This window comes from Amblyomma americanum, chromosome 7, assembly GCF_052857255.1.
Source record: "Amblyomma americanum isolate KBUSLIRL-KWMA chromosome 7, ASM5285725v1, whole genome shotgun sequence".
Taxonomy (NCBI): domain Eukaryota; kingdom Metazoa; phylum Arthropoda; class Arachnida; order Ixodida; family Ixodidae; genus Amblyomma; species Amblyomma americanum.
This window is the reverse complement of record NC_135503.1, coordinates 58435767-58457539: the sequence shown is the minus strand read 5'-3', so window position 1 is coordinate 58457539 and position 21773 is coordinate 58435767. Positions and strand designations below refer to the sequence as shown.

Here is a 21773-nt window from a genome sequence, read left to right as displayed (position 1 = left end):
GGCATGCGCCCCAAGATTCGCGCTTTTATCTGGCACTTGGCCGGGGCACCACGGGAGATACCGCTGTGGAGGTTTGGTAGCCAGGCGGTCAGCTTGCATTTATGCCGCACACCTGTCAACAGTGCCCCGGAAGATGCGGCACGAATGGTTGTAGCCTTGCAATGGTTGTAGCCTTGCATATTTTACGCTGATATCAGCTGTCACACTGACGTTGCGGAAACAGCGACACCTTTAGCGCTGACGTACCATTTTACATGTGACATGGCTGGAAAACAGGGAGGCCACCCTAGCTAGGGCTTGTCCTGTCACCATTGTGTGCTGGTGGTGCTGTGCAGGGAAGCCAATGTAACTGGCACTGTTTTTTGCAGCCTCCGCAATCGCTGCGAGCACCTTTGAAGCCGTGCTAAAGCTTTGGAAAAACTCTCCTTGTTTTTCTAGTAATGATTGCCTGAGCTGCCATTCCTTCACTGACTAAATTGTCTTTGTGAAATTTTACATTACGAATTACCGCTGTACTGAACTGTTTCATGGTTTGTTACCTCTTTGCTGTAACAAGGTTCGACTGTAATTCGTATTGGCTCAAAATCTTTATGGTGCTTTGCGAGTCATTGATAAAGCACATTTCGGAGAATTCTCCCATTGCTAAGCAAACAGCTCTCACACTTGGCAGGGAAAACCGTCCTGGGGAATGGAATTAAACTTTCTTACTTCTGTTTAGGAAAAAACATTTATACGTAGTGCAGAATGGTGTTTGTTATCACTTATTTTTGTTATTCAGACCGAGATGAAATCATGTTGTCATGCCTGCTAATTTGGACAGTTGAAATGTGTGCATGCATATTCTACTTGTCTGGTAAATGCACCATACCAGCAGTGTTTCACTCACTGCATCTAATGGCTGCTCTCTTTGTCAGGCCAAGGAGAGGCTGGCTGAACTGAAGAAGATGAGGGCCCTGCTCTCATACCAGGAGATGAAGGCTCGGAGGCAGGGCAAGATCAAGAGCAAGAAGTGAGTGCAGGGGAGCCGGTTTATCATTTCGCTCTCTCTGTTTTGTGCATTTAGCATTGTGAGATGCCTGCCTGCAGCGTCTCACTTTTCTGATGAATGATGAAGATTGTGATGATCTCAGACCACCAGAGCCGAAAAAAAGATTGTTTTAAATTTTGTAATAGCATATCATTCAAGTTAAAGCTGGGCTCCTTATGTTTGGATCAGGGTCAGAAAGAGATGTCTGTGGAGCTTTTGTCTGTTATGTGACAGTTTCTAATCTGGTTTTTGGTGATGTTTGTCAAGACTGCGCACAGAAATAGGCCATCTTGGTTTAGTCTAGTCTCTGTATAGCCCAGTGCTGACACTGTAGACCTGATCTTATCTTCTGCTGGCTGAGCACTATAAGATTCTGTCTCGGATCATAAGTTGCTGTATAAGATGAGCAGTTGCAGTGTGCACATGTTGCGGTAATTAAACATTTCCAAAGTTTAAGTGGCTAGGAATTACCCTAGTGAGGCATGGTGTCACATGGTGTCACCGTTTCACAAAGTCTGGACCACTTAACTAGAGAAATCCATTGGCTATTGCTGTGTTAGAGCAAGACCAGGTGCAAATGTCAATGGCAGTTTTGTACTTGTGCTCTTCTTTGTAATGCACTTTAGATTGCTGATCGCACAGGTTCTTTTTTCTATGTTCCTAAATGAACGTTTCAACCAAAACTGAATGCTACAGCCGAACATGTAACACCTGGGCAATAAAGTTATTGCTTAGGGTCCTTGTCACTGGTCACTGTCATCCTTACATGCTTGTTGAAGCATTTTTCTGGCTTTTATGTGCATTTCTGTCATTGCTGATAAAATTTGTCTGTATTTTATATTGCTGCTAGCTTTGTAACACACTGCCACACAGAATATGCTTCAGCAGTTGTGGTGTTGATTTTCTCTTATCTGTGCTCCTTGGATTTGTGTGTCTGTAGCCGTGCCTTGCTCATGAACTCTGCAGGTATCATCGGATACTGAAAAAAGAACGTCTGAAAAAACAGATGAAGGAGTTTGAAGAACTCAAAGAGAAGGACCCTGAACTTGCCATAGAGAAGCTGCGGGAACTTGACAAGCAGAGGATTCTGGTGAGCCTTCAAAGCCAGTCACTTTTCAACATGCAGTCCTGTATAAACTGACACTGTTCACTAGATTCCTTTAACATGGTCATGCAAGTGTACGGGGAATTGAGTTGACCCTGAGGTCAAGATATTTGTTGTGCTCAGTTTTGCTCTGGCAAGTGACTAATCATTGCTCATGGCACTGAACATGAGCAGTGTGGCAACATGTTGAAATCAACATTACGAGCTAAGGATAAGTGAACAGAAAAGTAGAGGTGCAGTAGTGCTTTAGTAAGTAAAATCACACCAGTGTTGCTTTTCAAGTTGGTCTGTATTTAGTGCTGGCTGGGAGAGAAATCCCATGGTTGATCTTTCACATACATTTTGCTTTTCTCTTGCAGGAAAGAGTGTCGCTGAGACACAAAAGCACAGGAAAGTGGGCAAAACAACAGATGCTGAGAACAAAGTACAACCAGGAGGTAAGCGGGCTCCCATCTAATGCCTTTCATGCGTGTAGTAATTCGTACTTTGTTGTGCTTGCAAATGCCTTGCATTTTATGGACATAAACCTTCAGTGTGAGCCGAAATTATTTTTAAATGTACTGATTTATGCACCGATAACTCTATTGATGCTTGCGTTGATTGCGTCTACTGTTCATTTCATGACTTAATGAGCATTCATCAGTGTAAATTAAAGGAACTGCAAACCTCAATAGGAGTTGAGTTGAAACTAATGAGGTAATTTTCAAGCGTGTCAAGTAAACAGATTTACTTACAACAGGGCTTCATTATGGAGGAAAATACTTGCATGTGTGTCAGGTGCCTGTGTTGCCATGGTGTCTTGTGCACTTCTCCATGCTATAGGCAGTGCCGATTTTTGCAACAGCATTTCAGTTTGTAGTTCTATTTATTGCTTTTCAGAAATAACACCCCAGGGAACACGTTTAAACAACATACAGTAGAATCTCGATGGTACAGTCAAGTTTGATACGAATTTCGTTTTTTCTTCAAATGGCACTTCATTTGTATTGGCAAAGAAAGTTAGTATTTCTGTTTCTTGTACACAGCACATGTGAGCAACTATTTTTTTTTCTTCTTCTTATGTCAAGAGTCGAGAAGCCTTGCTGACACAGTTAGAGCTGAGCCGGCAGCTGACGCAGAAGCCCCTGGTGGAGTCGTCTGACGACGAAGAAGGTGTGGATGTTAGTGCCGCTGAAGAAGCTGCAGCTAGACAAGCTGGAGAGCTGGAAGCCCGTTTCTTCAATGCGGCAAATCCTTGGCTCAAAAATACGACTGGCACGAGGCCACGTGCCGGAGCAGGAAGTGCTGATGGCAAGAATGGCAGTGCTGCGTCTCTTAGGAATGATCTTGAAGGTGAAAATGAGGAAGACGGTGGAGCTGTGGCAAATGTGGCTGGTAAATCTGGCAATGAAGCTGAAATCCCTGACTGCAGTACAACTGAAGGCGCTCCTTCTGACTGCCCTCAGGAAGAACAAATGGATTCAACAGCTCCATCTGATGCCAGCAACAAAACAACAGCCAGAGCCAACTCTGGCAATGCTGGGGTGAATGGCCAGAAGGAGGAGGCTGAGGTAGAAGATCCTTTGGAAGAGAAGCAAGCAGAACCCGGTTCTGTGGAAGCAGGTCCAGAAAGGAAGCTGGCTTCAAAACGGGAGAAGGTAGGTGCCCGTGTGAAGAAGAGAGTGAAGTCAGCATCGAAAACACGAATGGCTGAAGACATTGACAAGTTATTTGATTCTCTTGATGAACCTACTGCTAAGAAGAGGAAAGCAAAGAGGAGTGACCTGAAACTAAAAAGGCAAGAAAAGGGAAAGAAGAAGTCGGTCTCTTTCAAGGAGACAGACTCTGGTGAGGGCAGGGAGAAAAAGTCCGTTTGTGATCCTACAGCTGGATCAGCCGATGATCTTGAAGATGTCAAGAATGAGGCACAGTTGAGTGAGACGCTGGAGAGGAGGCAAACACTGAGCGACTTGGAGGCATTAAAACAGGACTCCACTCCAGGACTGGTGCGTCAGAAGCTCAGGGCTCCTCAGTCAGACGTGCCAAGTGCAGAACCTGAAAAAGTGGAAGTTGACCCTACCAAGTTTCTTGAGGTCAAGCAGCAAGTCTTGAGGTCCAAGGCGCCAGACTTGAGTGGACCTGCCGATGAGGCCTTGGATGACGAGGAAGCTGAAACTGAGCAAGTCGTCACCATTGCCGAAGCATTCGCAGATGATGATGTCATCAGCGCTTTTAGGTAAGTGACACATTTGACAACTTCACTGTGGTACGCAAATTGGGGGCAGGTTTTGAATCGATTACTGTCTCTGATGCTTTTGATATCTCATATCACAGCATACAGCACAATGTCTAGTTGTGCTAGACTGTCTTTGCTTCCGTAGTCATGCCTTCATGGATGTGTTGCAAGCCTGACATTCCGAGCTCATTCTGCTTGAAAACTGATCCTGGAGCTCCCTTGAAGAAAAGCTCATATCGGAGGGCTTTTCTCCAATCTGTGTTAGAGCACTCGATTACAAATGAATTGCTTGATTTAATTCACTGAGTTGGTTTGGTTGAATTAATTAGTTTAGTTGACTGGGAACAAGTTGATGAGCAAGCAGGCATGCACTGCAAGTGATGTGTGCCATGATGAGGGGTCTAGAAATAGGTTCCTTGTTTGCCTGGTGGGAATGTAGTACCTGATGTCCATTGTGTGACTAGGGGCCTTTTTCAGTGCCTAGGGAGTTAAAGTCACAGGGTAAGTCGGTACTATTGTAGGTGCACGATTGTTGGACATTGCTTGTCAGTTTGAACAGGACCACTCAGTTTCACTCTACCAGATTTTAAGATGCTTTGATGTACATTCCATTTACATAGAAAGTGATTTAAAAGCCTGTTAATCCTCTTTACAAGGAAATAACAGATGTAGTGATGGAAGCGTGAAGTGCTTGTAACTTGTCCATAATAAGAATAATGAAACAACAGCTACATAATGAAGAACTTCAACTTATTTTCAACTTCACTGACATTAAAATGCTTGCCCAAAGGCGATGCACTTATCTGTAGCCACATATTTTTGCTGTCATTGCGTACTGGAAGCTCTAGTCACTTAATAGTCGGCGAAATGTGTGGCAGTGGAAACAGGGACAAGACAGGAACAACAGCACATTAGCAAGTGTTGATGCCTGTCTCGTAGCAGCATTCTTGTGCATTTCCTGCAGGGAGGAGAAGGAAGCTCAGGTGAAGCAAGATGAGCCCCAGGGCGTTGACCTCTACCTGCCTGGCTGGGGAGCATGGGGTGGGGGTGGAATCAAGGCGGACAGGAAGAAGAGGCAAAGGTAATAAGGGTGTACTCTCCCAGAGTGTTTCCATTACCACGTTTTGGCGCTTGCGTTTCATTGTTGGTGAAATACATTTCACAGCCAAATTTCTTGCACCAGCTTTTGTTCGACTAGTCCATCAAGCACACCGTATGCCATTAGATGCTGCATAGGGAAGCACATCTACATTCATCAGGAAGTAGCAGCATACCCTTGTTTCTTTGCTGAAGGTTAGGCTCCATTCTGAAAAAGGATCGGACACAAAGGGTAACAAACAACTGCACATACGAGATGCACTCATTCTGTGTGCTTTGTGTTGCTTCTGTGTTGCTTGTTGTGCTTTATGACTGACTGCTTTCCCTAAGCATGTACTAGCTATCTCAACACCAAGTTGGTTTATGGCTGATGCGCCAGTGCTTTTCCATCAGTCAGCTGTTGAAAATGCTGCTATTCTATACTCTGCAGCCGACATCTCTCTTACACAGCTTGTAAAATTAGTCTTGAGGGTGGGTGACTGTGATAGTTCTGTTTTGCAGACTGACACATTTTTAACACTGATTTGATAATTTCACATCACATCGTAGAAATGTAGAAAGGTGCACCATCTCTTCTAAGCATTGCATTTGGAAAAATTGTCCATGTTTTGAGCTGTATGGCAGAAGGAGTTTGAGTTTTGTGTAGAAACAACCAAGGTTTATGTAGCTCCACAAGATGAATTTGGAAGTATTTTAGTAAAACTCAGCAGCTAGGATTTATTGTTTTTTTTTTTACTCACCCATTCGCTCACTCGAAGCATGTGTTGTTTCATATATAGCTGCTGTTCTAAGGCTAAATGATACACAGCATGTACTGGTGCTACTCCATATATTATGGCAATAAAATTATACGGGGGCAGTTCAAAGGAGGGTAATGTGAAACTCGTGCATAGCGTATGAAGCTAAATTTTCTTCTTCCTCATGTTGGCGGCTAGATTCTTTGTGAAGCCTCCACCAGCACCTCCGAGGAAAGATCAGGCGCTTGGAAATGTGATCATGAGCGAGGCGAAGGAAGAGAAGTTAGAGGCTCATCAGGCAAGTCTCCTTCTTTTTGTTTGTGTGTATGTAGCTTTGAAGTATGCAGCTGCTGAAATAGTGCTTGTGCTTTCATGCTATTGCTTTTTAATGACCTTTCACATTACGTGGTGCGGTTTTAATCGCAGTGGCCAGTTTTGCTGCCATACAATGTGCCGCATGAGAGTTAGATGTGGTACATGTGCATGTGGACCTGTGGCACATTTTTACAAATGGTGGTGAATTTGCAACCGAACATGAAAGGTGCATTTACTACATGCATTTACTTTCCTGTTGCCACTCATGTAGGTGTGAGCCTGAACTTGATGCAGTCAGAATTCTTTGAGCTAGTTGCAGCCAGCCCTTGTCCTGTGTGTTTTGTGGCCATCTTTAGCAGCGCCGTAGTATTTCTGAGCTTCAAAACAACATTTAGGTAGAGACATTACTGGCTTGGGGGGAGGGGGCAGCCTAACAGGCATTGTGTGATGGGTTTGCATGTTCTGTTGTAGTACAGTAGCCGACGGGTAATTCGGACTCCACTAATTCGGACTTGTAGGATATTTCGGACCTCGATGAGGCACCGTCAGTCGCCCCATAGAAGCGCATACATATTCGCGATGGATATTTCGAGCTTCAAAAGTCCAAAAGTTCGATTTTTCGGACTAATTTCAGTCGCCTGCGGGCCAAAATCGGCCATCTTATCGGCTTTTTCGCTGGCGCAAAAGGCGCCATCTTGGATTGAGGTGGATTTATGCTGCAGTTGGCTTGGCTTGACACACATTCAGTACCTCATTGTTGCTAATAGAGGTCCCTGCGATCTCTGACACTTCGAGGTGGCAGCCGGATTGTCATTGCCGCCAACTTGCTTTTGTCGCCGACGTTGTCGCAGGCAGTTATCGCTTGTCCCATACGTTGAAAATTGGTTGTTGGGGGGAAGGAAATTGTGCCGGTGCTATTTCACATCTCAGTGGGATGGGATAAAGGAGGGGCTGAGAGAAGAAAGGAAGAAAGAGGTGCCGTAGTGGAGGGCTCCGGAATAATTTCGACCACCTAGGGATCTTTAATGTGCACTGACATCGCACAGCATACGGGCGCCTTTGCGTTACGCCTCCATCGAAACGCAGCCACCGCGGTCGGGTTCCAGCCCGTGTACTCCGGATCAGTAGCCGAGCGCCCTAACCAATGAGCCACCGCGGCGGGTCTCATACGTTCGCCATTCGCCATTTCGTCACTTGGGTTTCTCTGACTGCGTTGACCGAGTGGCGCTCAGTCTTCACGAAGTTAAATCTGTTAGCCGTTTTGTGATTGCGTCCGGCGATTCCGCCACTTTGAAAGAAAAGTGCCTTATCTTTGCGTGTGTTTAACGAGTGATGTGGTGCACACTCCGGTTGTGGACAACATGGCCCCGCCGGGTCCGTCAAAGAAGCGTGGGAAGTATTCCAACTAAATGCGGTGATTTTGCTGTCTAGCGTGTACAGTGAAAGCACAACCTTGGCGCAAATCGTCGCCAGCAAGAGAAATTTTCCGCAAGGTAAAATCAGTGACATTTTAAAGCCGATTTCATCTCAATAAAGTTATTTTTTGTACTTCACAGATTTTTTGGACTGTTCGATTATTCGGACCATTTTTCGGGTCCTTTCGAGTCCGAAAGATCGGTTGGCGACTGTAGTAGTAGTAATGCGTCTATTGTAGTTTGGGGGAGAGGTGGATCTGTGGACTATAACTGTCTCTTGCAAAGGTCACTGCAAAAGCACTATGTAGCTGAAGGGGAATGATAGGATAGGCTAAAAAGTGGCGGGCCTGGACGTCAGAGGAGAGAAGGGGGAAGGTGGGCGGAAGAACAACACTAAAAGAGAAAGTGGTGTCCCAGCCATGTGCAAGGTTGCCTTGGTTTTGTGCAGTGTTGACCAGAGGCACTGGCAATCAACAGGGTGCACAAATGGCATGCCTTAAAGAGCTTATATGGGAAGTTTTAGCACATCTCCAAAGGGAACTTACCACATTTTTCAGTGGAGTGGGAGCTTTGTTTTACGTTGACACTATCTGTTGATGAGCTACTACCTTTCACCAAGCTTTGTAGCATTGAGGCTGGCTGAAGTGATGTTTTGAAGTGCTTTCACTCATAGTAAAATTCCAGATGAAGTGTGTGTTTTGCTTCATGTCAAATTCTGCTGTAATGTTTGCTGCGGTGATCACATCACAGTTCATTTGTGGTCTGCCCATAAGGAGAAAGAACATGGACCTGTTCGAGGAAAGCTTAGAGTGTGGCCCGGCTGTCTTTAGTGTATGAGCAGGCTTGGGCTTTTGACGATGCTGTGGCACCTCTTGCTCTCTGCAGGTCGATGTGCTGCCCTTCTCGATCAGCAAGGTGAAGCTATTCGAGTCTACAATCAGCCACCCGGTGGGCAGCATGTGGAACCCCGAGACCTCCTTCCGAGAGCTCACTGCTCCAAAGGTGGTCGCCAAGCTGGGTCAGGTCATCGACCCCATAGACGCTGATGCACTGCTGCTCAAAAACAAGTCTGAAGCAGTTGACAAACTTCTAGAGCGACAGAAGGCAGAGGAGGAACGCCAGCAGCAGCCACCGCGACGAGGGAGAAGGAAAAAGTGACAGAGGTATGATTACCCTGAGAGCTTATGCATGCAAAATTTGAGTGATGCTTTGGGAAATTTTCCAGGAAAACATAAAATCTGTTTGTTTCCAATATCTTTAAGGTTTGTTTTGTGTTAAAATAATCATCTCAATGCTGGGGTCAAACCAGCTGCTGGTCATTAAAATCTTAGCATGCTGATTGGCCTCCAGGGCTTTTTGGTATGTGTCGCAGGCAAATGCAGGTGCGCAAGCTGTCATCGGGATAGACGTGTGACATTGCATATGAAGTGGATAGCTTTTTCATAGTGGCTGGTGGCATCACTATTATCCTTCAGACATCTTTCAGGAGCAAATGGGGGTTTTGTGAGCAGCCTTAAACGTTTAAAAAAAGAAACTTTGACATCATGTCTTGTGCACCGAATGAGTGGGCACATACTGAACCTTAAAGCATTCATTTAGGGAAGAAGGCTTGCAGACTTGAAGACTTATTCCTTCTTGCCCCTGGAAATATTTACTTTGACAAAGTCGTGCAAGCCTAGCATTGATACCAAGCAGATTGAGTATATGCACTTCAGGCGATTGGCTTGCATGACTTCGCCAAAATAAACTTCTTTCTGCACACCCACATGCCATAAACGTCTACAGTCGACTATACATTTAAATTTCCAACACTTACATGTTCTAGTTGAAAGTCACTGCTGGATGGCGCTCCATCCTTGTTGTTTGCACAGTTTTGTTATTTGGCACAGAGAGAAGTCAGTCTAGAGTTTATTCAAGTGCATATTCATTTGTATTATGCAGTAGAGAATGAATTTTAATGTTAAAATAACCTACTTGTTCTGCCCAAAGCAAGGCATTTGAATAAATGCATGGCTGAGTGTACACGTATGCCTTTCCAATTTTTTAACAACTTCACACAAGCATCGATTGCCTGGCCCTGCTGCCTTGCACTGCTGCGGCGGAAGAAGGAGGAGAGGAGAAAGCATGTGAGGGCAAGGGCATGTCCACAATTCCGGCTGCTGGAGTAAGCATCATCTAATAGACTGTTCTGATTACAGTCAAACCCAACTATATCGAACTCGTTTATATCGAATTACCCCGTGTATCAAACAATTTCTGAGCACCGTAATGTTACAATGAGAACATATAGGAAAAAGTACGGTTAAATCGAACAAAAATAGCAGCCACAAGCGATATATCGAACTTCAACACCGCAAAATTTCCCCAGAAGTTGGCTTTCCCGCCTGGAAGCCGGGCCAGCTGCCGACACCTTCCCTCCCAAAGTGGTTTAGCCCAACTGTGTGTGTGTGGTGCGGCTCTCCCTCCCTCAGACAGCCACCCCCCTAGAAAAAGTGGTTCGACCCATCTCTCGCTCTGTCACGGCCACGTGGCACATGCGCCTGCACGCAGTTCAGTTGCAAGTCATGTTCTCGAAACGTAGTGCTTGTCCGCTCTGTTTAACCAGATGGTTGCCGTGAAACGGTAGAAGTTGACAATATCCGCAAAGATAGAGATTATCAAAAGAGTTGAACGTGGAGAAAAGAAGTTGGATATCGCCGCAGCATACAACATCCCAAGAAGCATGCTGAGTACGGTCTTGAAAAATAAGGCCGACATTAAAGCTAAGGCAGACAAGAGGCCTGGTGCTACCGGCGCCCGCCGAGTACGTACGGCTGCATATGAAGACGTGGAGGCAGCAGTGTACAAGTGGTTCCTTGATGTCAGGTCGCGGAACATCCCTGTTTCTGGCCCCATAATTGAGCAGAAAGCAAAGGATTCGCTTACATACTGAACAGACCCGACTTCAAAGGCGGTTCAGGTTGGCTGAAGCGCTTCAAAGTGCGCCACAGCATTGTCGGCCGGGCTGTCACCGGTGAAAGCCACGCGGTGGACGTCAGCAGCGTGCAGACATGGATTGACGGAAATTGGAGCGACATCACGGCAAGATATCATCCCCGCGGTATATTTAATGCCGATGAGACAGCCTTGTTCTGGCAAATGCTGCCGAACAAAACGCTGGCGTGTCGTGATGATAAGTCCCACGGCGGGAAAGTTAACAAAGCCCGGATATTGGTGTTGCTTGCCACCAACATCGATGGATCGAGCAAGCTTCGACTACTTGTGATTGGCAAGAGCAAATCGCCGCGGTGCCTCAAGAATGCACTCTCTGTTCCGGTGACCTACGTGTCCAACGGAAAAGCTTGGATAACAAGCGAAGTTTTAGGCAAGTGGCTGAAGTCCTGGGACAACGACCTGGTAAGCAAAGGCAGAAAGGTCTGCTTACTCGTTGATAATTTTTCTGCTCACCATTGTAAGATCAGCGCCAGCAACATAGAGTTTCACTTCCTGTCACCGAACACAACGTCGGTGCTGCAGCCTTTGGATCAAGGTGTCACTCGTGCACTGAAGGCAGGCTACAGAAAGCGCCTTGTGCAAAGATTATTGCTAAATCTCCGCACTGGCCGGGAGTTGAAAATTGACCTCCTGGGCGCAATAACGATGTTGAATGCATCGTGAAACGACGTCAAAAAAGAATGAATTTGAAATTGTTTCCGTCACTGTGGACTCTGTGCTTCCGGCGAGGCTGGCGCCAGCTGAACTGAAAGTTGCGATGAACCCCTCGACATCGATGAACCACTTAAGGAACTTGATGATTTGTTAACACAGCTGTCAGAGTTCCCAAGTGCCATTTGTGATGGGACTGCAGCTACAGACTTTGTCTCCGTTGACGATGATGTTGCGACTACCAGAGAGCTCGCTGCCGAAGATATTGTTGCTGATCTGGCTAGGGATCTTGCCGGCAACGGCAACTCCGAGGACCTAACGAGTTCCAACCTGCCCACGTGTTCTAAAGCACTTCATGCGCTGAGCGTCGTTCATCGCCTCTGCGCGTCCATAGGAGGCTGTGGACTCGGCTGTTCCCAGTCACTCGACAACATTGAAAACTGCATGCTAAACAATTCTTTGAAAGCGAAAAAGCAGAAGACGATCGGCTACTATTTCTCATGCTAATATGCACGCCGTGCATGTCTTTAGGAAGTAAAGAACACTTCTTGATGAAATGCATTTTGTACGTTGGCAATTTCTTTAAACATTCTATATCGAATTACACGATATATCGAACTAATTCCGGTTTTTTTGCGTGTTTGATATATGCAGGTTTGACTGTAGTGTGAAGCAACCCCTGCCCATCATCTGCTGTTAGGCATCGGAGCCCCAAGAAGCTGCGACCTATTGTTTTTTTCCACTGCATAGCGTGGGTGATACTGAAATGAGCACACATTTGCGATAAGCACCTTAGTACGCCCAAGAAACCATTTTCTTTGTTTGATACCTCAAAGGCCCCTGGTATGGGACATTACATGAGGGATCGTTACTTAAGAAAAACTGTTTGAAGAGGACCCTTGGCATTGGCTCATTAACTTTCTTAACACAAATGCTCTCGAAATGTTACCTGCAAATGCAACTGGGGCCTAGCGTCCTGCTTGGAACGTTACGCGTTTAGTTCAATCCAGAACCACAAGCACACAGCAGATGGAACACGAAACAAATGCTCTCGATCTGAGCCATAAAACTTGCTTTGCAGGGCTTGCTTCGCACAAAGTAGAACAGCCACGCAGACGATGTTATCTCCAGTACCATTAGCGGCATGCATGTTCGTTTCCTGTCCCGATTTCCGCTCTGCTTAGCCTTGGCGCCGCTGTGCTGGGCAGTCGACGCTCGCAGGAATTAGTTAGAAAATTGGCAGGGTGCATACTCTGTTTTTACAAATACAGTGAAAGCTCGTTAATTAGAACTTCAGGGTATCTTGAGCTGTGAGACTTGGTTCATTCGCGTGCCTTTCCCGTCTGCTTAAAACAAAGCTCATCAATTTGAACGTGAATGGATTGCACCATTGATAATTCAAACTACGCGGTGCCATGCCTGGCCAGCCTGAGCAAGTGGCGGGCGGAGCAACACACACGCGAGGCTGCGCTGCCTCTTCAAGGAGAGATGGAGAGGGTGAAATTGCACGCGAGGTGCAATACCGGGCAATTGGGAAAGGGGAGGCTCTCATCTGTGTTAATGGCAGTACAGTGGCAGCAACTAGCTACCATGGATCCTGGCTGCATGATCTCCAAGATTGGCACCAGACTGCTGCAAAGTGATGATCTTGAAGGCTTCAGTAGCTGTGTTAGCATTTTTGTTGAGCGATGGGTGACACGGCCAGCAGCGATATACAGAAAATAAGGTGCACCACAATGTCTCCAGCTCTCCAAGTTCAAAACGACGCGGTCATGCGCAAAACAAACAAATTGAACCTTTCGCTGATGTTTGCTGCACGTGTTTTTCTTTCAATTGGTTGCAACCACAGCCATAGCGGTTAGCTTACACGGTGTGCTGCGGTGTAGCGATTTAAAAATATCATCCACCTGCGGTAATTACCCCGCCAAATGTTTCAAAAGAAGACTGAAACCATAATGGCGACGCGTTGTTGATACAGGATATCGCAAAAAAAACCTGCTGATTGGCTTGGCAGTTAGCGCCCGGGGCTGGTAGATCAGGCAACATGTACATGCAGCCACACTAGCGACTTGCGCTTTTCGACCTAAACGGTCATGCTACCTCCCCGACTCACTAGCGCGATTTTGTGAGTTGCGGAGGTTGTGCTATCGCTTTAGTTGAAAAGCGGCAGTCACAGAACGATAGCACACTGCTAGATTTTCCAGCCTTGTATGCATGCTCACAGGTAGTCGCATACTCTTCGCAACTCCAGTACAGCCCTCCACTGCTCAAGTTCGGGACATGCTAATTGCCGCCCGCCTCTTCAGTTTAGAAGGCAAAGAAGAGGCCTTCCAGTAAGTTCAGAACAGAAGGTGTTGGCCGTTGCCTTCTGGGGAAAAAAAAAACAAAGTGATGACAAAATGTTTTAGATCAGCAAATTGGGTAATCTCACTATCTGACTGCTTCCCGATCACAGTGTACCGTATATTCTTTTCAACTTTGTTAGTTCTAGCTTAAATGAATTTGAAGTGCATCAGCGCCCTCATGGAGTTCGAATTAACAAACTTGCACGCAGTAACAAGCAAACCACAGAATGCGTTTTCTAGCTCCTCAATCAAACCTCCTTTTTCCTTTACATTCATAGGAAGCTAACAATGTTTATATTTCTTTTGTTTCTTCTCTTTTTTGCAGCAATTCAAGCGCATTCAAGCCTCCAAAAGAATGCCTCGAGTGAGCTTGTATAAATGTACATAATAAAATAAATACACTGGCATATATGAACTAAGAAGATGGTGCTTTAAACACAGCCAGATTTTGTGTATGTTCTAAAGACTCCTTTTGATATTCATTATGGTAACATTATTGTTATTTTGCTTTGGTCATGAGCTCAAAGATGATGTTCTGCAGAAGCGGAAGAATGTGCCTTAGCCTTTTCAATACGAACAAGGCCCCCAGATTATTCATTCATTATCATCGCTGACTCCGACAGCGTAACACAACCACACACAGACACGCATCTCCTCTTTCGCACAAAACATCCTACATCACACCCGTCACATACCCTAGACCCGCCTCGTCTGGAAACCTGGGCGTGTGTCCATCCACCGAGAGGAGGCAGCCTTTTGGCGCAAAATCCAGACTACAGTCAAATCCTGCCTCAATGAAGTTCACGGAACCTGCGAAAAATTTTGTTGAAGCGGAAGCTTCGTTGTCGTGAAATCGGCCCACAACATTGACAGATTGGACCGGATAGTTCATGAACAACGTTTATTTTACAAAAATTTGTCAGTTCTGGCCTTTCGCTGTTTCGAAATCCACGTCGTTTCGATTTTCTTGGCACACCGAAAATGTCAGAATCGCGTAGTAAACGCACCCACTACATTTGCTATCAAAACTAATATTTTTTTCCGAACGAGTAGCGCCCTTGCTTTCGTCGTGCGAGAACTCGTACTTAGACCGCACTGCCTGGAGGCATTTCAGCGTGAGCTAAGCGCGCGTGCGCCCTCGTCACTGCGCGTTGAGTAGCGGTCACATGCACGTCGAAATCGATCCTTTAGACGACGTGCCAGAAATGCAGTTGCTCCGATTCTTCGAAGACGTTTTACGTTTTGCGACGCGCGGTATGAGCATACAGGCGGAGTGACGATCTGTTGAGATATCCGCCAAGAACCAACGACACTCGCAGTGGCTGTATTCGGTCAGTGCCGGAGTGCATCACACACAAAAAAAAAACCTTAACACTGTGCTCGCCTGCGAAAAATCGAGACTACAGTGGCCTAGCCGGCGTCAGGCTTCTTGCAACGACGTGCCGTTAGTGAGTTAGCGTCCAGAAGGAAAGTAGAGAAATTCAGGATCTCGCTGTAGAACAGATATTCAGCTCTAACTGTGGACAACGATCTTAGTGTTCAAGCAGTGAATGATAACCTTGGAGATATTACGGAATACACTGAAGCAGTCGGTAGGATAGTTAAGACAGTATACCGGTAAGCTCTCTCAGGAGACGAAAGACCTGATTAAGAAATGTCAAAGCTTGAAAGCCTCTAAATCGGACAGAATAGAGCTGGCAGAGCTATCAAAGTTCATCAATGACCAAAGAACGAAAGAACATTTTTTTAAATCACTACAGCACTTAAACCAGCCTGCTTCAATAGCTAGAATTACAATAAACGACGTATCAGCTGTTATATTCTTGTTGTTCTATGCCTCACGTGACCTAAGCGTCAACTACACATCACAGCCATTGTTCGGCTGATAAAACCGAAACAGCTTCGAGAAGAAATTCAATTCTACAATATTTAGCGGTCGCAGGCGAATACTACGGGGTGCCTCGTGTATACCAATGTCTAGCGCATCGTTTGAAAGAAGAAAACGCGAGCAAAAATTTCGTGTCCATAGTCGTTTCAAGGGTATCTTCGCCGCTTTTTCTTACTCGTTTAATTTTACTGAAACTTTCACGGTACGTTCTGCGCAGTTTTTTTTGGCCCTTTGTGCCAAGTTAATTTCGCAGCTGTGTGCTTCTTTTTGTTGTACGATGGAAGAGCTGATTTCGCGGCGAGACCACACTGTGGTGAAAGAGCAGCCACTTAGTGCGACCGAAAGTGAGCGCCGCCACTTGGGGCTGCACGTGTTCAGGTGGCTGTCCTCTCCGCCGATTCTGCGTGCTTTCCTATGGAGCAGTGGCACACCCGCAGAACATTTGCAACCTCAGTCAGCGTTTAGAGACCCGAAACTCTATATATGCCTTTTTCTTTCATTTAACCGCCTAATTCTGAGGAGGTAGAAGCTTTCATACTGCTTGCTGTCCAATTCGATTTCCGACCATGCGCATATTCATTAATTCAGGATTGGTCGAAGGGTTTGACATCACCTACACGTTATGCTGTGGTATGAAAACTTGGAGTCAAATTGTGACTGTGATGGCGTAGAAGGACCCAAATGTTTATTAAACAAGTAACGGTGTGAAGTAAATTAATTGCGCTGAAAAGAAAATTGTGGCAGTTGGAAATCGAAACCATGACCGTTGGGTTGCGAGTCAGACGCGCTACCCTAGGCCATTCAGGTAGTCGTTTTTTTTTTATTCGTGGAAAAGTTTCCGTAAAGGAAAATCTGAATATGCTCTTGCCACAAAACACCAGGCTACATATATAAAATGAACCCATCATGCCCTGCATGTCTTACCTTCCCAAACATAAAAATTGTCAAAATTCTGGGATTGGGAAACCCACACGTGCATCTAGGTAGGGAAGCCAGCTAAGCAGTTCTTCCAGGGTAGCATTTTACATACCCTCCGCACCAAAGTTCACTGCTCATGTACCAACGATCTTGATGACCGCGGTGATTCAGCGTGGCGATCCATCATACGGCTCTTCCAGAGACTTAATAGTCCCATCAACTTAAATTCATCGTCCATGGCACAAATATATCTCCCTGGCATGAAGCCATGCCTTGACAGGCAGCGTTGATGTGTGCAGTTTAAAGAAGAATGTTTTTGCAGCAGATGAAATGCGCCTTCTCTTAACTCGTTTAAAAACACTGCATGGTGTCAAGAAATTCTAGAAAAGGTTGCCGATACAGCGGTATAGGTGGCGCTGGTGAACACTGTCAAGGTTCGGTTATACTGCACGTAAGTATACCCCCGAAAGCAAAAGATTGGACAGCCATCGCCGTAGCTCAAGTGGTAGAACACCAGACGCGAAATTCAGAGGTCATGGGTTCGGATCCTACCGGCGGCATGCGGTTGTTTTTTCTTTCGCTTTTATGAAACTGAAATTCATGAAAACTATGAATTTAAGAAAAAAAAGTCATCCCCTGTACTCCTTGGTTTCAGTAACTGTTGGCTCCCGTCATATATGTCATAACGAGCACCTCTTTCCATTCCCTATAATCTGTTCTCCCATTTCTGCCCCCCACAACTCTCAACGAGCGTAGTCAAGGAGAGCAACGATGATACCAGGAGCATCGCTGTACGTGCAACCTCCATATTGAATTTTCAGTATTTTCTTAGCAAGAATGAATGAATGAAAACTTTATTGTCAAGGAGGATTCTCGCGGCGTAGGCCCAGTGGCCTCTGCAGTCTTGCCCTGTCGATCAGCTTCAGCTGTTCTTCAGGTTTCGAGCAGGACAGCGCAGCCTCCCACTGCTCCGGTGTTGGTGTGTTTGTTTATTGGCGCTGCCTGCATTTTTGACAGGCCCATGTAACGTGATAATGCGTTGAGTGTTCTACGCAGAGTAGTTTGCCTTTCATCACTAAGGGCCCGACAAAATGGTAGCTCATCCAGAAGCATATGGTACCTAGAGCTTATCAATTCCCCCTTGTATCTTTAAAGCAGTTTCAAACTGTTGAAGCTATGCTTTAACGGTAGTAATATCTTCTGTATGGGGGGGGGGCACCTGGGCTAATCCTCTCTAACTCATGTAGCTCATATAAAGTACTCCGAGCTAACGATCTATGGTGATGCCTCTTAAGGAACGCGATTCTTGCTGAAGCTTCAAAAACGAATTTTTTTGTTGTTGGAAAAAGTCTCATTTCTGCAAGCTGAGAGATCACAGCCTGGGCCATTGAGGTACAGGTGCGGCAGAATAATACGGAGCATGCGAAGGGAGGCGAAACTATGAGAAACTTTAGTCACTTTAGTTTTCTGCCATTCCGCGACCGTTCCTGTGTTCGGTATTATTCTGGCAGCGCCTGTACGTTCGTTCACCTCGGTTAACCAAGGGGAGACATTGTGCGTCTTGTGGTGTATTACGTAGTTTAGTATGCTTTAATTATCCTAATGAGTGCATGTAATTAGAAAGATGTACTAATTAGGGAAGAAAGTAGCAAATAACCATTAACGCTGTAGAACACACCCTTAGGCGCAGCATAAGCGCCCCCCCCTAATTTTGAGCCGTACCGCTGCACGTGCAGCTTGTTCCTCGGCCTGCAGTGACCGAATTGTGCAGCTTTTATGAGCGTGCTCTGAGGCAACAATAGAATTTGGCGCCTTCTTGTGCGTGGAGCGATCTCTGACCATTTTTTTAGCACTTCATTTGTTTTAAGCTTTGGACAGTCCCTCATGGTTGCCTCACGTGTTCCATCGCAGTTCGCGTGTACTCCTGTGCTTCCACTGTACACGCAGGTCCTTCATGGGCGGACACCAAAAAACCAGTGAATCGTTTTAATTAGTAAGCTGGTTAACTAATTTATAATGCATTTTCTAACTATTAGAGTTAGGCGCCTGGTTACAATTAGAGATGTGTAGCCGGTCGCTAGTAACCACCATACCAGTTTTTAGAATTTCGAAAACGCGATTACCCTCGGCGCTGTGGCCCAACAAATTACCCTTGCCGCTGTAGCTCGACAAAATTTGGCTATTTCGACTAGTTACGTGCACTGGAGCGGTTGCTTTGCCTGCATGCGCTTCAAATGCGCATGTATTTTGGCACGATCGATGTAGCCACAATTTGTTGGGCCACAGCTCCGAGGGTAATCGCGTTTTCGAAATTCTAAAGAACTGATGTGGTGGTTACTAACGACTGGCTACAAATCTGTAATTGCAACCGGGCCCCTAACTCTAATAGCTAAAAGCTTAATTATTTAAAATTAGTTAACTACCATACTAGTTAAAATAATTTAACGGTTTTTCGATGTCCACCAATCCTGGCGCAGCAAAAGCCATATTTTTACCTCTAAAATTCTATTTTTGAAAATTACTTGTCTTCTCTGTAACACCTGGTATTGGGAGGATACGGTGCCTCACAAGATCTACCTTTACAGGCGGTGGCAATTTCTCCTCTTCAAACACGACCTTCATACACCTCAACCGTCAAAAGTGGAGAATGTCAGTCATGCGCACACCAGATTGCAGCAACTTCGGCAAGTCACTGTTTAATGTCCACGTCGACGCCGTAAATCACAGCTGCCGTTGCACTTCCGTCGGCGAAAAATGGGCTCGATGCAGCCTTGGGGTCCAAGGTTGCCCGGTCGACACATCAACAGAGAGGACATTCCCCTTGGCGTTGATGCTAACCTCCTTAACTTGCCCAGGAAATGGCTGTTAAGGAGAGAATTTGTTGATGGAATTCAAGCCTTTTGCGGCTGCGGCAGTCACATAAGGTGTACCAACAGCGTCGTACTTAACTCCGACCCGTCATCATTCAAACAATCCATCGAATCAACTATGTGCCCTGAATTCCACTCCCTCATGTAATACCCCTTTAATGGGGCCTTGGAGGTTGTAATAAATAAATAAATAAATGAAAATGTTTGCTAACTGCAACTGGTATATTGCTGGGACGCTTGCGACTTCAGGCCCGTACGCCCTCGAAATCCTGCGGAGCTCCCTTTTTGTGTCGTTTCACCACCTCGGTGTGTCCACCACCGCACTCAACGTCTTCTGAGCAGGACAAGGTATTGATGTCCCCGCGAACTCAGAGGTGAGATATTTGTTTTCTGCGCCGCCGGCTTGAAGTTCGGGGACTGCTACCGATTGCAGACAGCTGAGACGTAAGCCACCCATGTGCCGTCATTTAGGATGGTGAACCCGTCACATAGACGTCATCAGAAAAAAAACTCAGGAAAATGGGTAGAACGCGGGAAGGGCTTCCAGGACGGCTGGTCTATAGAGCCCCGGAAGAAATCGGAAAATTCCATGGAGGAACGGAAAAATAGAACGTACAGTTTTCCTCCGTGCACGTGGATGCATTGTGCACAACTAGCTGTATCCCACAGTCATTGAAGGTGTTTCGTTCACTGTACGGAAGTTAGAACCCACTTGATTACAGAATTAACACAAAGGAATGCGAAAATGATTCCTACGGTTTCAGTCCGCTTGTAATAAGTGCGGGATATAAGACGAACTAAAGACGTCAAGCTCTGGTACGCGCATGCATGGCGAAACTTGCGCGTCTAAAAAAAGCTCTTGGTATCACTGCATCTAGCCGGGCTAGAGGCAGACAACGGAAACAAAAAGAGAAAAGTCTGGCCGCAGGAAACGCGACGACGCTCCGACTGCCCATGGAAGCAGCGGCGCAGCTAAGTGCCCTGTCACTGTTCCCGGTCTGTGCACCCTGTCGGCGGCGGTAACGCGTGTGCGCAAGCGGCCGACTTGTGCATGTAGTTGGAAAATGCGGCAATCAGTCTTCCTTGGTGCCAGCCACGAGGGCTTATTTTCGCCGTACTGGTGGCAGGGCATCTGGGCTTGACGTACAGCCCGTTGCCAGTGGTTTCCGTCGTCTTCGCCGTCCCCCGGAGACGCCTGGAAGCCGTCACACTCACGACCTACCGACGACCGCCGTTGAAAGATACCTACAAGCCAGGCCACCGGCATCATCGAAGGTGAGTGCATGCGAGTCTAGGCCTCGCGGCGAGGGCGACAAATGTCCGTGAAACCTGTTGTGGACTCGCGCTGTTTCCGCGATAATTGGATATAGTTAGCAAGCAACACGCAGCATGCAGATTGGAGGTTTCATGGACCGTCGCCATCAGGTTTCTTGTCCGTGACGGAAGCGCGGCGAACTAGGATTCCCGGTGCATATAGCTTTCGGCTTAGCTCGCTATGGGGAACTAGCGCTGAAGTTTGCGGGGCTGATTGCAGCGCCATAACACACTGCCTTGCGAGAAGAGCAAGCAGTTTTGGGTAGCACTATTAGTACTTTTCCGCGCCACCTTCAGGCGCTTATTGGTGTGAGCCTCCGCGCTCTGCCGAAGGCGCACGTGCCGTGCGTCAGCTATATGGGCTACGCCCAGAGAAGCTAGGCAATGAATGCCGTCAGCCAAACGCGGTTATCTAATCGCGCAGAATGTGTTCTCGCGTTTGCAGCGGCCCAAGCGGCTGACAAAAGCAGTTTTCAGTCACCGAATGGAACAATTCCAGTGCCAGCTTTGCAGCGCAGGTTCCCCATAGGCAGTTTAGCTGTAGGTATTGAGCCAGAAAAGAAACTGCATATATTGCCCGCTTTGCTCGCTGTCTCAGTGGGGTTTAGACATACGAGCCCGCTGTCATTTGCGTCACGAAAAAAAAAAAACTCATTCCGAACGACGTTGTGACCAAGCCACTATGTCATACCACTGAACGCCCGGCAGCGGATGTGCTCTTGGGCAAAATGTGGTTCTGTGGCCGTAACACGGCGCTCGAAAATTCTCGCCAGCCTCGTCCAGCAACTCCGAAGAACGGACGTTGCCTGCGTACTGCAGCACACCGTGTTTTCGCTGCAGACGAGATCGCTAGTTCGCTTTTCTTATACATTTTTCTTAAC

The 21773-nt window shown here is 46.4% G+C and overlaps 1 protein-coding gene across 3 annotated transcripts in view; it reads left to right on the top strand.

Moving 5' to 3' along the window:
* LOC144099183 (U3 small nucleolar RNA-associated protein 14 homolog A) overlaps positions 1 to 14342 on the top strand; it is a 28189-nt gene extending 13847 nt beyond the window's left edge. Inside the window, exons 9-17 of one of the 3 annotated variants that reach the window (XR_013307338.1) lie at positions 915 to 1009; positions 1994 to 2117; positions 2492 to 2569; positions 3200 to 4347; positions 5312 to 5428; positions 6381 to 6480; positions 8798 to 9075; positions 9974 to 10076; positions 14228 to 14342. Coding sequence is in view for 2 of the 3 variants with exons in the window: in XM_077632319.1 (XP_077488445.1) it covers positions 915 to 1009; positions 1994 to 2117; positions 2492 to 2569; positions 3200 to 4347; positions 5312 to 5428; positions 6381 to 6480; positions 8798 to 9070 (1935 nt within the window). In the remaining variant the exon portion in view is untranslated. Of the gene's footprint in view, positions 1 to 914; positions 1010 to 1993; positions 2118 to 2491; positions 2570 to 3199; positions 4352 to 5311; positions 5429 to 6380; positions 6481 to 8797; positions 9076 to 9973; positions 10077 to 14227 lie in introns of those variants that run through there. The other 2 variants (XM_077632319.1, XM_077632320.1) reach the window with 2 other exon arrangements.
* Positions 14343 to 21773: the final 7431 nt, after the last annotated feature.